Source organism: Artemia sp. Qi Xiang Cuo, chromosome 2 (genome assembly GCF_049724085.1).
Source record: "Artemia sp. Qi Xiang Cuo chromosome 2, ASM4972408v1, whole genome shotgun sequence".
Taxonomy (NCBI): Eukaryota; Metazoa; Arthropoda; class Branchiopoda; order Anostraca; family Artemiidae; genus Artemia; species Artemia sp. Qi Xiang Cuo.
The window spans coordinates 51,659,921-51,678,155 of NC_142795.1; the positions used below are offsets into that span (position 1 = coordinate 51,659,921).

General features: G+C 34.2%; 1 protein-coding gene across 3 annotated transcripts in view; it reads right to left on the reverse strand.

Moving 5' to 3' along the window:
- LOC148955356 (sodium- and chloride-dependent glycine transporter 1-like) overlaps window positions 1-18,235 on the reverse strand; it is a 100,536-nt gene that overhangs the window by 11,948 nt on the left and 70,353 nt on the right. For all 3 annotated transcript variants that reach the window (XM_089101753.1, XM_089101760.1, XM_089101758.1), the window contains exons 8-12: window positions 16,478-16,706; window positions 14,546-14,732; window positions 13,120-13,244; window positions 11,105-11,247; window positions 10,692-10,992 (exon numbers count right to left, since the gene is read on the reverse strand). In XM_089101753.1, the coding sequence (XP_088957879.1) occupies window positions 10,692-10,992; window positions 11,105-11,247; window positions 13,120-13,244; window positions 14,546-14,732; window positions 16,478-16,706 (985 nt within the window). The remainder of the gene's footprint in view (window positions 1-10,691; window positions 10,993-11,104; window positions 11,248-13,119; window positions 13,245-14,545; window positions 14,733-16,477; window positions 16,707-18,235) is intronic.

Below are 18,235 nucleotides of genomic sequence, written 5' to 3' on the forward strand. Positions count from 1 at the left end.
ACGAAGCTGATTGCAGGACTTCGGGTCTTTGACTTTAGGTAAGACGCGGACGTAGGCTTTTTCCAAGCACTCGGGAATTTGTGCTCCTTGAACGACTGATTGATCACTGATGAGAGTGGTTTTGCTAAAAACATAGAATATTCTCTTAAAAGTTTAACTTGCAATTCTCCTGGGTAAGAAGCACAGTTGCTTTTTAACTTTTGAAGTTCTTTATACACCGCGAACTCGGATACTTCAACGATTGTATCTTCAGAGACGTCAGCAATGAGGGCTTCGATTTCGGCTTCGGTGAAGGACGGGTGAGTAGTACAGATTGAAGTGAAAAAGGCGTTCACTTCGGCTGATTTTATCAGCGTTTTGTCGTCTTTCTGTATCTTAATTTCACTGGTGGTACGTTTACCGGTAAGCCGCTTGACTTCAGAGTGCCACCTACGGGGCTCACCTTGAAGGAGAGGCGAGACTTTGTCATGAACGTACCTTTTCTGCGCTGCTCGTAACAGTTTAACAATGCGGTTACGAAGTTTGTTTGCTTGAACAATATCACCACTGCGATGTAACTGGCAGCGAGTTAAGATAAGCTTCTTTAGATCGGGTGTTACCCAAGGTTTGTCAGTATCACTAACAGTTATTTTTCTCTCAGGGAAATGTTCGTGATATTTACATGACAGCAAAGAGTTGAAAGTATCAACTTTCTGGTCGATATCTGTAATAGAGCAAATCTCATCAAAGTCAAACGTCCCAATCCACTGTCCAAAGGAACGAATTGCCTCTTTAGTCATAGGTCGAGTGGTAATTTTTACTTTACGTGGTGCTGGAAGGCCAACTTTGGCCTTCCAAAGAAGTGTGTTATGGTCAGAGTTATGCAACGGACCGAGAGAGAAGGGTACTTCGTAATAATCGGGAATGTTTGTGAAAATAAGGTCTAATATACTACCACTGACGTGCGTTGGGATTAAGACAACTTGCTTGAGATCAAGCATGCTGGAGACCCATGCCTTATTAGTCTGATTGAAATCGCCAGCGATTACAAAAGCAGGCACAGCGTGTTTGCGGCGTAGGTCATTAGTACAGTTTTGGATATACTGGATCAGTTCTTTTCTGTTCTTTGCACTTTCGGGGTAGTAAACTGCAGCTACAACCAAGCACGAATATCGCTTTGATAGGCGCTTTGGTTTGCATTCGACCCAAATTACTTCATGGCATGATTCACTGGGCTGACTTAGTAATTTACAAGGTAAGTCTTCCCGAAAGTACAGTCCGACCCCACCGCCTCGTCGGTTAATCCCTCGGTCGCGTCTCGTATTAAAAAAACACTTGTACCCCTTGATATGCCCGGTTTCATCGTTAATATCCCAACATTCTGTGATAACAGCAATGGGGGAACTCGTCTGTTTGAGAACTACTTCAAGTTCGTCGGTTTTATTGTTTAGTGATCGGGCATTACATACTAGGATATTGGGAAGTCTGCACTTCGACAAGAAAAACTCAGGTGTTAGGGGGGGTGGGGTACTTGACAGTGACAATACTGGGTCAGCGTACCCCGGACGAAGCGAAGGAGGGATTTCACTAGGAGGGATGCAGTTAACTACTGTCAGAATACGTTCCCTTGCTGTACTGAGAGACCTCGCTCTGTTGTTAGAAACGAGAACAGGGATAGCACAATTTTTATTTCTTTGGCCTCCTCTTTTCCCTCTGTGGCTACGCTTGGATCGCTGTTGACTTGGATTGACATCTGGCGGCTTTCTCAACAGTCGAAAGAGCCTTAAGTTAATGAAAATAAATGGCGCCACTGTCAGACGAGATGAATTCAGTTCGTATAAATCAGCTTTTCCGTACTTTAATGCCATCGTTATTGCACTAATGGAAACTATGACAGTCAAATTTTCGATTATTCATACCACCTCAGCAGAAAAGAAACCATGAGAAAATTCACAAATAAAGCTATACTTGTACGACGCTCAGGCTGCTATTTGAGCGCTCTGGAACGCCATCTCCAATTAAACTCCAAATTACAAAATAGATGGCGCCACTGTCAGCGAGATGAATTCAGTTCGTATAAGTCAGCTTTTCAGTTCTTTAATGCCATCATTAGTGCACTACTGGAAACTAGGAAAGTCAAATTTTCGATTACTTACACCATCCCAGCAGAAAAACCACGAGAAAATTCACAAATCAAGCTATAATTGGACGACGCTCAGGCTGCTACTTGAGCGCTCTAAACGATTTTTTTCAACTGAAGGATTTGAAGCTAAATAAAATGTGTTTAATCTTTCGGGGGTTTGGTTTCCAAGTACTTTAATGATTACGATGTACATCTATGCAAAAACTTGTATTAGCGTAAACGCGGAGCAAATACTTAATCAGAAGAATTTAAAAAGAGAACTCATATCCCAAAAGGCTATAATGATTCTGGTATTTGAATGGTGAATTATTTGTTTTAGAAGCCAAATGAAAGTCTTGCTGGAAAAGTAGTTAAATTAAGTTCATTTCCAAAAGTAAGGCCAAAGAATTCATATTTTCTCCATGAGAGAGTATATCAATAAGGGAAATCCAAGAAATATTGTCAAAAACAAATCAATTATAAAGGAGAAAAAAGAGAAATTCCTAGGACTTTCGAGGAAAACTAAAATTTTACCAAAATTTTTAATTCCATGCAATTGCAAGGGGGATTTGGGATTAATTCACATCCTCATTAAAAGTTAATTTTGATTAATAAAAAAAACTATCATCCTAGCTTGTGACGTTCAACTTTGTTGAAGGAATTAACTCAACATTCGAGTCGGGGATGATCCCCACTGCACTATTTCTGAACCTGAAAAAAGCTTTTGATACGATTAACCACCTAAAGCTGTTGATTGAACTAAAAGGAGTTGGTATGAATAATACAAGACTCCAGGGCATCAATTTCCAATGAAGCAAGGCATAGCCCGATGATCTATCATGGGTCCTTTGCGGTTTTTATTTAAGGAATATTGATCGAATAAAACTATATCCATCACCGGCGTATGTTGCCTATCCGCGATACTGCTTGTGGCTTCCCCAGATTTGTTTTGTAAAATAAACACAGCGTTACTTGAGTTCAGATAGTGGGTTGATTTTCTTTTAAATTATGGTGGAACTAAATAATAAGATATTTTCAAGGATAGGTACTGTTATCACAAATCTGATATTAATTTAGATGGAAAGAAAACAAATACTGGTTTCCGAAACCTGAAATTATTATAGACGGGAATCTATCATGGAATGAGCATATTCATATCATATCAGTCTATGTCACTGGATATTCTTCACTGCATTAAACATTTAGTACCAGAATAAATGGTTTATTTTGCTATACTTCACTACATATCTGTTACAGTTGCTCACTGTTGGCAAACAGCTTTGTAATATTGCATAAAAGATTTTAAAACAGCAGTAAAACTTCTTTTTCATGAAGTGGCTCATAAATCGCCAACTTGACTTTTTTTTTTATACAAATAACAAAAGGTAAACAACAAGGAATTATTTTAAGACATTGAAAATTTTCTCCTAAATGAATGTTTCGGTTCTATATCTAAAAGCCGTCATCAGCATATCAGAGATAAATACAAAATATGACTTGCAATAAAATACGTGAACAGTTCAAACTAAAAGGTCTTTTTGCCATAAATTGGTATTAACTATCGGGTTTACAATATAATTTGTTAAATCATGTTTAATTACGTTTGCGTCTATTAAATTAAGTGAATATTCTTTCAAATCTCTGCTTAAAGAAGCATTATTACTTAACTTAAGTTTAAATTCTATTGCCTGTCGAACAACTTATTTAATACCCAAATCATTACTAATGTGGGAGGAGTTTTCAAAAAGGATTGCATGGCTAGGGTTTCCAAAAATATAGCTAAATGAAACTCAGAGAGGAGAGAAAGTAACAAAATGAAAAATAAAATCAAAAAGGGTGAGAAAACGAGGATTTTGTCAGCCAGCGAACCATGAAGATGACAAAATATAAGCAAATATTTCGACAACGACCTCTGCCAAATCGTCCTCAGTGCTAAACAAAAAAAAACAACAAAAAAAAACGAAAATCTTACTTTTCGAAGTTTACTATACGAAGACAGAACAGACACTGAATAAAAAAACCAGGCAGGAATCAATGAAAATGAATTTACCAAGATGATTGGGCAAAGATCTTTCGTCTTGCAATAGTTTTAGCTGGTCTACAATTTCGGTTTTCATTAGATATGCAAATAGGTTCTTTTAAGTTTTTTCGGGTGAAAATATTGATTGAGTCCTTCAAGATTAAACTGTTGTAAATTGGGCTTAATGAAATATCTCCAGTATCTCTATTTATTGCTAAATTTTGGTTCATATACTTTTTTATCTCAATTACCTCTTTAAAAGTTTGTGGTACGCCATTAACAGTTGATATTAAGGATGCCTTGTCAAACAGAACTAGATGGGTCTGATTTACGAAAATATGCGAAGCCAATGCCGAATCAAAGTTGTCATTGTTATTTTTTAATCTCAGGGACTTATCTATTGAAATTTTGTGCTCATGCAAACGTTCACCTAGTTGTTGATGGGTCTTACCTATGCAAAATTTTCTACAAGAACACGGAATTCTGTAGACACCACTACCCAGTACAGGGTCTGTTTTATCCTTTCCTGAATTGAAAAAGTGTTCAACTTTTTGTTCGGTTTTGAAAGAAACAGAGAGATTATGTTTTTTTAAAATTTTTCCAAGCTTATCGCCAAGTTTCGGGATGTATGGTAAAACGATGAAAGTTTTTTTCTCAATTGCCGGTGTCAATGAATCAAGGGGGGCAAGCTCCGTTTTTTGTTCTTTTATCTTTTTTAATCGTTTATCTATTGTATTTTCAATGAGTTTGATTGGGTAACCACTGCAGAAAAGAATATCCTTGACATAATTTTATTTAGAATTTATATGATTACGGTTACAAATTTTTGAAACTCTGTCGACTAAAGAGATTATTACCCCTCTTTTCACAGAAGGAGGGTGATGGGAAGAGAAATGTAGATATCGATCATTATGAGTCGGCTTTCTATATATAGAGAATTCAAGACTAGGATTAGTTTTTATAATCAAAACATCTAAGAAAGGCAGCTTACCTGAATCTTCGAGTTCCATTGTAAACTGGAGATTCGAATCAAAAGAGTTCAAATGTGCCAAAAAATCTCTTAGAGAGTCTTGTCCATGTTCTCAAAAAGAAAGGATATCATCAACAAAACGAAACCAGATAGAGTGTTTTAAGTGGAACTATTCAAAGCAGACAGTTCTATGAAATCCATGTAAAAAATTTGCCAAATAAGTAGACAAGACAGTGCCCATGGATAAGCCCATTATTTGAAGAAAAAAATTGTTTTGGAATTTAAACTACAAGGAGAACTTGTTGCATAGACGGACAAGGGTCATTATTGTATCAATTTCCAAAGTTTTGTAATCCGACCAAGCTGAATTTTCCTCCAGTTTTCTTTGTAAAGCCTGCTCATATTTATGGACATCGCATGAAGTGTACATAGAAACTGCATCAAAACTAGATAAGACGGTATGTTCTGTTGTACTTTGATTTTTTAACTTCTCAACAAGATCTATGGAGTTTTTAATATAGGATTTGTGTGGGCATAAAAGAGGCTTAAAAATGGTAGTTAAGAAGCTTCCTATGCTCGTAGCTAGAAAACTATAACATGCTGCAATTGGATGTAAAATAATATCATTCATTTGGATTTTAGGCAGACCATAAAACCTAGAGGCTGTACAACCTTTTGGATAAAATTTTTTGTACATTTGAGGGGTAATTAGTGTAGTATCTTTTAAAATTCCTAGTTCATTTCTCAATTTCTGTGTGTATTTTTCCATGGGATCAAATTTTATTTCTTTGTAAATATTTTTATCCATTAAAAGGGTGTTAACTTTTAATTCATAATCTGCAGAATTCATAATTACAACTGTGTTTCCCTTGTCCGCTTTCGTAATCACTGTGTTTTTCACGAATTCTTCCACCTTCTTTACGTTTCAACCTACATTTAGGCACACATTCTGAAGGCCCATTTATTCAGAGAATGGGTTTCAAAACTTTAACACATATTTTAAAAGACCATAGATCCAAAAGATACGTCCTTAGTAATAAAATACTTAATTTAAAATCCTCATTATATCAGATTTTGTCCCCTCAAGATTTTCACCAAATTTTACAAATCTCACATAGGTCTTCCAGACACATATTCCATTTAGCACAAACTCGTTTATCGGAAAAATTCTCAAAACTGGAATTTCAACAGTTTTAACAAACACGGATTTTCCTTCGTAGATTTTGTCCTGGTCCTCCTTTGGAAAATTTATCCTCTAAGGTATTTACATCCAAGGAACTAAGTATTCTTTCAAAAGGACCAAAATTTGCAATGGCTCAAACACACGTAAATACTTCAGAAATTATTACGGGCATGGAGTCTACTATTTTTAGCTCTCATGGTGAAGTAGAAAATCCAGACCTACTCAGAGGTGAAATTGTAAAGAGTATTCTTGATTATAGTCCATCTTTGTCAATTTCAACTCAATCAAAAGAAGAAATTAAAATCCTTCGAAATTTAAAAAAAAGACAAAAACACAGTGATTACGAAAGCGGACAAGGGAAACGCTGTTGTAATTATGTACTCTGCAGATTATGAATTAAAAGTTAACACCCTTTTAATGGATTAAATTTTTTACAAAGAAATATAATTTGATCCCACGGACAAATACACACAGAAGTTGAGAAATGAACTAGGAATTTTAAAAGATACTAGACTAATTACCCCTCAAATGTACAGAAAATATTATCCCAAAGGTTGCTCAGCCTCAAATATTTATAGTTTGACTAAAATCCATAAGAATGATATTCTTTGGCATCAAATTGCAGCATGTTATAGTTCTTCGGCTACAGGTATAGGAAGCTTCTTAACCACAATTTTTAAGCCTCTTTTAAGCACACAGAAATCATATATAAAAAACTCCATAGATCTTGTTGAGAAGTTAAAAAATTAAAGTATAACAGAAAATACCGTCTTATCTAGTTTTGATGCAGTTTCTATGTACACTTCATGCGATGTCCATAAATGTGAGCAGGCTTTACAAAGAAAACTGGAGGAAAATTGAGCTTGGTCGGATTATAAAACTTTGGAAATTGATACAATAATGACCCTTGTCCGTCTATGCAACAAGTTCTCCTCGTATTTTAAATTCCAAAACAAATTTTTTATTCAAATAATGGGCTTATCCATGGGCACTGTCTAATCTCCTTATTTGGCAAATTTTTACATGGATTTCATAAAACAGTCTGCTTTGAATACTTTCAACTTAAAACACTCTATCTAGTTTCGTTTTGTTGATGATATACTTTCTGTTTGGGAACATGGACAAGACTCTCTAAGAGATTTGTTGGCACATTTGAACTCTTTTGATTCGAATCTCAAGTTTACAATGGAACTCGAAGATTCAGGTAAGCTGCCTTTCTTAGATGTTTTGATTATAAAAACTAATCCTAGTCTTGAATTTTCTATATATAGAAAGCCGACTCATAATGATCGATATCTACATTCCTCTTCCCATCACCCTCCTTCTGTGAAAAGAGGGGTAATAATCTCTTTAGTCGACAGAGTTTTAAAAATTTGTTCCCGTAATCATATAAATTCTGAATTAAATTATGTCAAGGATATTCTTTTCTGCAATGGTTACCCAATCAAACTAATTGAAAATATAATAGATAGACGATTAAAAAAGATAAAAGAACAAAATAGGGAGCTTGCCCCCCTTGATTCATTTACACCGGCAATTGAGAAAAAAACTTTCATCGTTTTACCATACATCCCGAAACTTGGCAATAAGCTTGGAAAAATTTAAAAAAAACATATTCTTTCTGTTTCTTTTAAGGTCGAACAAAAAGTTGAACACTTTTTCAACTCAGGAAAGGATAAAACAGACCCTGTGCTGGGTAATTGTGTATACAGAATCTCGTGTTCTTGTGGAAAATTTTGCATAGGTAGAACCCATCAACAACTAGGTGAACGTTTGCATGAGTACAAAATTTCAATAGATAAGTCCCTGAGTTTGAACAATAACAATGACAACTTTGATTCGGCATTGGCTTCGCATATATTCGTAAATCCGACCCATCTAGTTCTGTTTGACGAGGCAACCTTAATATCAACTGTTAATGGCGTACCACAAACTTTTAAAGAGGTAATTGAGATAAAAATATATGAACCAAAATTTAGCAATAAATAGAGATACTGGAGATATTTCATTAAGCCCAATTTACGACAGTTTAATCTTGAAGGACTCAATCAATATTTTCACCCGAAAAAACTTAAAAGAACCTATTTGCATATCTAATGAAAACTGAAATTGTAGACCAGCTAAAATTATTGCAAGACGAAAGATCCTTGCCCAATCATCTTGGTAAATTCATTTTCATTGATTCCTGCCTGGTTTTTTGTTCAGTGTCTGTTCTGTCTTCGTATAGTAAACTTCGAAAAGTAAGATTTTCGTTTTTTTTTTTTTTTGTTTAGCACTGAGGACGACTTGGCAGAGGTCCTTGTCGAAATGTTTTCTTATATTTTGTCATCTTCATGGTTCGCTGGCTGACAAAATCCTCGTTTTCTCACCCTTTTTGATTTTATTTTTCATTTTGTTACTTTCTCTCCTCTCTGAGTTTCATTTGTCATGTATAGCCAGTGTGGTCTAAGAATGTATTTGCGAAAAATATAGCTGCCTAGAGCAGACTTAAAACACACCCCTCTTTGACGAGTAATTAGGGTTATATTTACCAGGACTGCTTTAGTTTTCTTTTTTTAGTTTTAATAGTCGTGTATTTTATTTTAAGCCTTATTTTGCATTTATCTATGATTTGCTGATGACTACACTTAGATATAAAACCGAAAGATTCATTTAGGTAAAAAGTTTCACTGTACTGAAATTTTGTTATTTGTAGGAAAGGCAGTGTGGCCTTCGTCGTTATTTTCACTTTTTTCAATTAGAACTTTTTTTCCTTTTCAGTTACTTGACTCTTCGTTACATTAATGAATCAATATAAAAATTATCTTTCATCAGGTATTTAACAAGTCCCCCAGAACTTTCCCTCAGAAAACAAAAGTATGTTATAGATTTGTTTTTAATAGATATCTCTTTTTTTGTCCATCGGTCAAAAAGATCTCTATTATACATACGACCATACAACCACTTCGTCACCCAACCCCTAAAGAAAATAGAACTTATGATAAACCATTCTAGTGGCTGAAGTAGCTATTTAAAAGGAATTAACAAGAGAAATGATCTTATGGGAGTCACATACAGCTGGGTAGCTTAAAATCCAAAATCAGTAGACACAGCGTTGCCTAGCAAGTTTCTAAGTATATTTGGCTTAAAAATTATAACTGGCTTATCAAATTAACGCAAGTAGCCTTTTATTGAACATGAGTATGCTATTAGCCTTATTGCCTAAGCTAATTGATTTATAAGTTCCATGCAATCAGAGAACTGTAATTATACATTAGTTTTTAACCAAAATGTGGGAAGGGAGGGGGGAGGGGAGGGGAAATATTTTATCGAATAGCAGGTCAGTTTTACAAACCTTTTCAATATCGGATAATGAACACAAGGGCTGATTTTATCAGCCCAGATTACGGTTTCGATGTAAATAAGGTCAGTGCTTTCATCTTTTTTTTCTTTTTTTTTTACTAATCTTATTTAATTTTTTGATAGAAACTATTTAATTAAAGAATCGTATTGAATTATTTTATTCATTTTCTTATTGACTCACTAACAACATAGGGGAGGAAGCTATACGCTGAATACTCCTCTTACGTTGACACATCTGTATACAGCTTCGGGTGTCTAAGAACAGTTATTTCTTTTGAAAAGCAAGAAAAATGTGATGCAAAAATTAATTATACCTCTTCGAGAAAAGAAGCGATCTAGAAATCCAAAGAAAAGAATGATAAAAGGAAACCTATCCACAAATTGTGATTTGTAGTTAATATTTCAAGAACTACATCACGATATTCAAGAAGAAAAAATGGTGAAGTTACTTTAGAATTTCAAACAAAATCGAATGAAACAGAAATATGTTCATTCGCTACAATAGCTTTAAGCTAATATGAGCATGTAAATACACAAAAAAGTATCGACAAAGATCTGAAATAGGCCAAGGAAGTGCTACTTCGAGGTCAGCGCAGTTTGGATTTGTCGCAAAGAAACGAAATTAGATATAAAAACAAAAAAGTTGTATTCCATAAATATTTATAAACAAGTCTTTTAAAAACGGAGCAATAATACGTAAATTAGTTTTTCCAAAGTTTTAATGCAATATTTGATTTCACGATCTTATATTATTGTATTAATCTCTAAAACCCTCTAAAATGAAAATGTGGGAAGTGCATCATTAGTGAATATTTAAGTTCAAAATCAAATCAGCTTTGGCTTAGAAAAAGAAAAAAACGAATAGAAAAAATGGCGGATCTATTGGGAATTTATGGGCAAGTAAAAATAACTATTTAGAGGATAAAACCGTTTTTAACAACCAAGAAAATTAAAAAACTTCCAGCCGCTTTTTATTTATTCAAACAAGCCCTTTAATATACTCACTGATTGGTCAGAAAAAAAAAGACAGTATTAAATTGAAACGTATAGATCTATTCTAAACTGTGGCACTTACCATTCATACTAGAAGCTACAGTCAAAGTGAGTGGTACACGAGAATCGACATGTCTGGGTACATCAGCTTCAGCTCTGTGCCTATGAAGGGCAGGACCCCAGTCTGGTGTCGGCTTAATTAGAGAATCAATTCTTTGACGCAAAGAGCCTTTAGCCTTAGAGATCTTCATTATTGCAACGATGGGAATGAGCGAAATTGGAACTGCAGATATCACCCAGCCAATAGCGTTGACGTATCCAGGGAAGACGACATCAGCGTATGATGAAGGTGCAAAGTCGACAGTGCAAAAAATGAATAGACCCTGAAAAAAAAGGATGATAACTATGTGTGCTTAATTGAGATACGTCAAAACTGAGGTACAGTAACATGAGACTCGTGCAAATCTTGTATCAACATTCTCCACTAATACTTACGATTATAACAACAGGAGTTAAATATTTCCACATGAAATACCAGAGTCCATACGTAGGAGGATACCGTTTCAACATCACCTTGATATCATTCAAAAATCTGTCGACGCCATACAGGTAGTGGATGACAAAGATTTCACATAACCCTAAAAGAAACCAATTTCTCTTTAAATCAGAAAGAGTACACTACAAATTACTCTAAAGAACAAAATTATGCCAATTACCATTTCGACTTCAATAAAAGACCCTGAATTCCGACAGAAAAATTGTTCCTACCTTTCTGTTTTTCTCCTTCATTGGATCCGTAAACAAGCTATTTGACATAGAATACCAAGTAAGTAACAAATTTGAGCTTATACAGAGGTATGAATACCTTTCATGCATTTTATATACCGCATTTACTGAATTGCGAAAATGAACTTCTGTGAAATTCTACATTCAGAACTTCAGGTCTTAACGCGTAGATCAATAAATATAAAGATGTGCCAGCATAAAACTTTACTGAACATTAAAAGAAACAACACATAACATTAGTTTGTATGTCCTGAAATAGCGAAAAATGGTTGGTTTTCTTCGCATTCAAAAGAATCAAGACATTACAAACAAAGTTAAACTAATATACTAAACAGTAATGCTAATATTGTACTTGTGGGCTCAACCCGTTATCAGGCCAAAGCGTAAGCACTGTCACATCTGTATATTTATTAATTTATGTTTCAGTTATGATACCATCGAGTTACATGTGCAATACACTCACTTTTAACTGTGTGATGTTACGTCCTTTTTTGAGTATATACCCGAATGACGGCCATGCACGTCACCAAAGTTATATTTTTGGTCCGGGATCAGTGCAAAAAAGGAAACGTGAAAAAAGTTTCTTTGGCTTTTTTTTTTTTTTGCTACAGCAAGTTTTGGAAGCCCAATATTTGTGCGGAACTTACTTTCGACAATGCTTTATGTTTTATAGATGCAAAAAATCGTCACAGTCTTGCCTAGAGGTCGTATCTGACGTTTTCACGCTTCTGAGATAATTGCTAAGACTGTTTGCTAAGCTTCTCTCAAAGACTGAATCCACAGGGTAATGAACCAAGAGAATAAAAATGTCCTGCTGATCCTCTCTGAGAGAAGCTTAGCAAGCACTTTTTAGCCATTATCTCGCAAGTGTGAACATACCAGATCCGACGTTTAAGCACGTAGCGATGTATATATATATATATATATATATATATATATATATATATATATATATATATATATATATATATATATATATATATATATATATATATATATATATATATATATATATATATATATATATATATATATATATATATATATATATATATATATATATATATATATATATATATATATATATATATATGTATATATATATATATATATATATATATATATATATATATATATATATATATATATATATATATATATATATATATATATATATATATATATATATATGTATATATATATATAGAAAAGTGAAGCAATAGAATAGGCACAAAAGTATACAATTCTAATAGGTTAAGAAAATCAAACTAACGATATCCAAGTGTAAATTTCAATATTGTCCAGGTTTGAATCAGATAAAAGATTCGGTCTGCAAACATCGCATAGACACTTTGGTCACATTTAATTTGAATGCCTCAAAGTCATCCCTTGAAGGAGTTGTACGCGAGTAATTTACTTGTCAAAGATCCTTAAAATAAAGAGCGTAAAAATATGATAGGGAATAAAGTTTTTAGTTTGAATATTGTATACGAGCCATTTTTTTTTTTTTTTAATGTTTAGAGTATTTGGAGCTCATCTAATGAAGTTTGTGAAAATGCAATTTACTGGCCCATTAATTCGTCTTTACTTGTATTACATAGCGAAATCTGTGGCACCATTAATCATTCCGAAAAACGGCTCCATTTTGTCAATAGTACGCAATAACTAGGGAGGTCATTAATTGTAGCAAAAAGAAGAAATAAAACCTCCGAATAGACGCTTACCGACTATCAAAGCAGAAAAAGTCGCGGCATGATTATCCAGCAGTTGAAGTACATACATGCCATTCCTGGTGCACATTGTCAAACCAAGAAGAAACATAACACACGAGGCTCCAAGGACCACCCATCTGCAAAAGAATAGAAACAACTCGATAAACGAGGGAGAAATAGCTAATTGCAGTATCAATAAACCACCGAATTAACGTTTAATCACTACAAAAAAGCTACAAAAAAGACAAGGGAAGCAAAGCGAGGGCTATATCAAACCTACATATAACATCAATCTTTGGGAAGAATGCGTAAGAAAACTGTAATTTTTCCAGGTTATTTGAAGCACTTAGTTGTTCATAGGATTTTCAGTTTAAAAGATTTGATTCAAAGACTGGGACATTTCATATTCCAGGGAAGAGGTTTAAACCTCGTCAAAACATTTTGGATGAGTTTACGTCCCTCAAGTGTTGACTATTCTAACAAGGAAAGCAGTGACCCCTTGATAGTAGAGGAAAATTTAAGAAAGTTAGTCTGAATACAAAAAAAAGAAGCTAGAGCCAAGGTTCTCAACTGATTTTTATTTATTCTTAAATTTTATTATTCGTGAAATAATATTACAGTCAAGATACTAATATTATTTAGTAACATTATTTAATGCAATATTGCATATAATAAAAGACTTAGAAGTTTGCCATTAGAAAGTGCCAACATGGTTGCAGCAGTAGCTGCAACAGAATAAGGAACAGGCCACGGCCCATAGTAACCAATAATTGTAAAAGAAAAAACGCTTTTTAAAAATGTTTTTCGCAATCTACCAAGTCTAGTATTTCTGTTGACGCTTGATAAACCAAGACAAGTTCCAGTGAAAGTCCAAGCAGTTAACAACAACATTTAAATTAGAAAAGTCTGGAGAATTATTCAAACTAAACCCTGGAGGAAAGAAAGAGCAGGTTATTTAACATATAACGTACAATATTAAAAAAATAAAGTAATTACCAAAAAGAAAACAACTGTGAGAGGGCCAAAAGCCCGAGACTTGGTACTTCTAATTAATGTATAGAGGGGATTGGTGGAAGTCGTGGCAATTGCTGCTATCACTTGGAATTTTTTTTAAGAAATAAAATTGAACAAAACACAAAACCAAATAAGATCTTAGGGAAAAGAGCAAGTAACTTAATATAATTCTGTTCTCCTGAGCCTAAAAAATCCATGTGAAGAATCTCTAGATATTTGTATGCAAGGATTTAAGAATATTCATCCATCTCACCCACTTATTATATATCTTATGATCTTAGTAGTTGGATCCTTTATAAATCAAATTTCATCTTTTTACTAACAAATATCCATGATTGAACATACAAAGAAAAATAAATGAAAAGGACTGACATATAGCATTTAGGCTTATGGGAGTAGGCAGATGATGGTTCTCAATACTCACTTATGATTTCTTCCACGAAGTTTTTCGGGCCAGGAATCAACAATTGTTGTGACAACAGTTTCCAAAAGGGTAAATTGAGTACCAAGACCCAAGGTGAGAAGCATGACAAAGAACAAGATGGACCAAATAGGAGCAAAAGGTAAACGCGAAACAGCTTCAGGATAAGCAATGAACGCTAGACCAGCACCTAATAAAAGATGATTTTGTATTAGAAGGAAAATTTACTTTCATCTCAACTGTTTCTTTGTCATTATTGAAGTCTATGCACAAATTTCAACGACGCAATTTTTAAGGTTCGGTATTTCATTTACTGAAAGTCCCAGTCAAACATTTTGCACAATATAATCAATATGTCAACAAGGTCTGCCTTTTGTACACTATTCTATCTTGGAAATCTTAACCGTAAAATGACCGTTTTCTTGTAATTGATGTAATTGTTGCTTGGAAATTAATTCTTTTTTAATCTGGAAAACCTTGAATAATTGCAAAGACGGTACCCACAAATTTCTTCTTGAAAATTGTCACTGGGACAACTCCACCATTTAACAATTGTCTAAGCACACTTAACAAATGTCTTAACAAGTGTGAGCAAAGGAGAATGAAGAAATGCAATGAATTGAAGCAAACGCTTGATTTGACTGGCCTAGATTACCAAGGGTTACTTTGCATACAACAAGTTTGCATCAAATGATGGAAACTTGCATAAGTTTGTTGAAACTTCAGTTTTTCCAAAGGTGATAAATAAAATCAGGGGCTAGTATGACAAGTCACATGTCAGACACAGACGCTTTTCATGGGGCATTTTATCGCTAGCCTATTTTGTAGTGATGATTTTTGGGTCAAAAAACATGTAGGCAATATTCATTTTTTTCTTTTCATAATAGCATGCTTACAAGAATTTCAACTTTATTTTTTTATATGTCAAGATACATTGAATCGGTAATAACAAAGTTATGCCTTTAGTTTTGGCGGTTGTCAGTTATTCCTATGCGAAACAATTAATTGTTGCTATTTGCTATTACTTACCGATTCTACTTGTCCTCCAAGGCTAAGAACAACTTAGCCTAAGATGTTAAGTCAGCGGTTAAGTTCTACGTTACAGAAATTCGGAAGTGAAGATGTAATTACGTTTAGAAGAAAAAATTAAAAAAAGAGTAACTTTTCTTACATGATTTGAAAGTCACACTCAAAATAAGTCTCAACATAATATCTGATGGAATTGAGACGCTTGTTACAATAGAGCAAGCTTATTGATTCCTAGATCCGTGCCATCTGAAACTTAAACCGCTCATTTAATCCTGTCTGTAGACCCACGTCCTTGTCAAACTCCTGCAGGCTGCGTCTCAGTGTGTGGCAACATCTGGAAGTTGCCTAGTACAAAATCTGAACCATAGGGTGGACGCTAGGGTTCTACGTTAAAGAAATTCGGAAGTGAAGATTTAATTCCGTTTAGAAGAAAAAATTTAAAAAAAGTAATATTTATTTTTCTTTTTGGCACAATTCTTCGAGCGTGGGCTCACAGTGTCTTCATGAAAAAGAAACTTTGAAAATCAATTTTCCCCGAAAATTATTTTATATAGTTTACGTTTTTTGCGGCCTATGTCATTATATTCAGGCATTAATTATGCAATAGTGTAAAGTTCACCGGAACCATAACCTGTCTGATAAAAATGGTAATAAAATTTAAGTTGTCATGATCTTTCTCGCGGGGATTTTTAATTGTGGCACTCATTGTAAAAATTCCCTGCATAACAAACGCAAAGAAAGCAGCACTAGCCACATCTCATGAACATATAGGCGAATACACTATTTACTAAAAGGAAATTCCTTGTAAATTAAAATAATCGAAAATTAGGCTTCTCTGTATACACTAGCAGCTTCCTAAACCTAAATGAGACTAAAATTGGACAATACGATTAATAGACCACTTACCTTCAGTGGCAACACTTTCAACAGGCTTTCCAAGCTCATGAGCCATAAATCCCATGATACCAAAGATGACAAAACCAGCGAAAAATGCAGTCAGAATGTTACCAGTGGCCACAATCAAAGAGTCTCTAAAGCAATTGTTATGAAACGTGTTATAGCTGGCTAGTGTAATCAGACCTCCCCAACATGGCGACAAGGCAAAGAAAATCTGCATCGCAGCATCACCCCAGACCTATAAGAAATACTATGGTTACTGAAGAAACATCTCCTTTTCGTTCAGTAGCTTCTAAGCGTGCTATTCTCTACCTCTTAGAAGTGATTATATTCCTTGTTGCTCCTCATTCTTTGTGTCTCTTCAGTTACCCTGTACAGCTATTATCTTACAATAAATTTAACCTTCTTTCTAGACAAAAATAGGAATCTTCCTATGTTCTTTTGCCATTAAATAACATAATATTCTTACAGCATGGGTTGGAGCAGAACTTTAAAAAAACAGCAATAATTCAAAATGTTAAACAATTAGTTGTTTAAAAAAGTTTTAATAATTACTTTGCTGAATCTGCAGATCCGCAAGAAACCGCCAGATCAATATTATTCAGGCAGAGCTGGATCAGAGGTAGTTCATCTGTGTATAAAAAGGCAAATGGTTGATGGAATCCGTGATCTACCACATAATAAGCTGAAAACGAAAGTGTAGGGAATTAGCTTCAACATCCAACGAAATTCACTCCGTCGACCGTGGAACCTTGAACCACCAACTAGCGGAAGGGTGAGACATGTTGACTGTCAATGTTTCAAGAACGTTCATAAACTCAACCTCAAAAATTTCAGTGACAATCTTGACAGAATAGAACCATTAATGATAAATCCTGACAAAGGACATTATTTGATGATATATGCTAGAGACCTAGGGCTTTATGTTGGCATACACGCATTTACGGTTGAACTGCGCATAAGCTTCAAGCAAGAAGATTGATTCACTCTAACAAGGGTTTGACACAATGTATCGTGTTTTCCTATTAGCATAGACACACGGGGTTTTATCAAGATCAAAACTCTTCAGCCCTCACACTGGAAAGTGAAAAATTGATGCCAATATTGTTTCAATAATTGCAATATTATTTTCAATATTGTTTCAATGTCTCAATAATTATCCCAAAAATGTACAAGAAAATTAAGTTGAATTTCTAAGACATTGTTTTTTTTTAACAAATCATGATTTGGATGTTCATTTTTATCCCCCCCTTTCCACAATTGTATTACTAGTCACCTACGTAATAAGACCCCAGGAAAGAGTAATACCAATTTATGTTCATGACAGTTTTTCCACTTTTGTCCTTGATTCAGTTTCTTTTTCCCCCATTACATATCTTTCCTGGTATGATCAATAATCATTTATAATAGCGACTGTTTTATGGTAAAATATAACTGCATTTATTTTGTGGTTTCGAAACACTACATCGACATAATTGATTTATGACTCAAACTGGCGTCACACCAAAAAAGAATCAGCCAAACATGGAGCCTATTTTATGCTACTTGGAAGTACTCATTTTATGGGAAACAGACGCAACAATGATGAAGGAATATTCTGAATCTCTATTTATAAATCAATAGCTTCCAATCGAAAAAAAAAAAAAAAATAAGTTTAAAAACCTTCTAGGTCAAGAAGCATGAATGGAAAAAACCAACATAGAGAAAAAGTCTCAATGAAAAAAAAACAACAAACGAGACGGCGGCCATCGGAAAGAAAAGACGAAA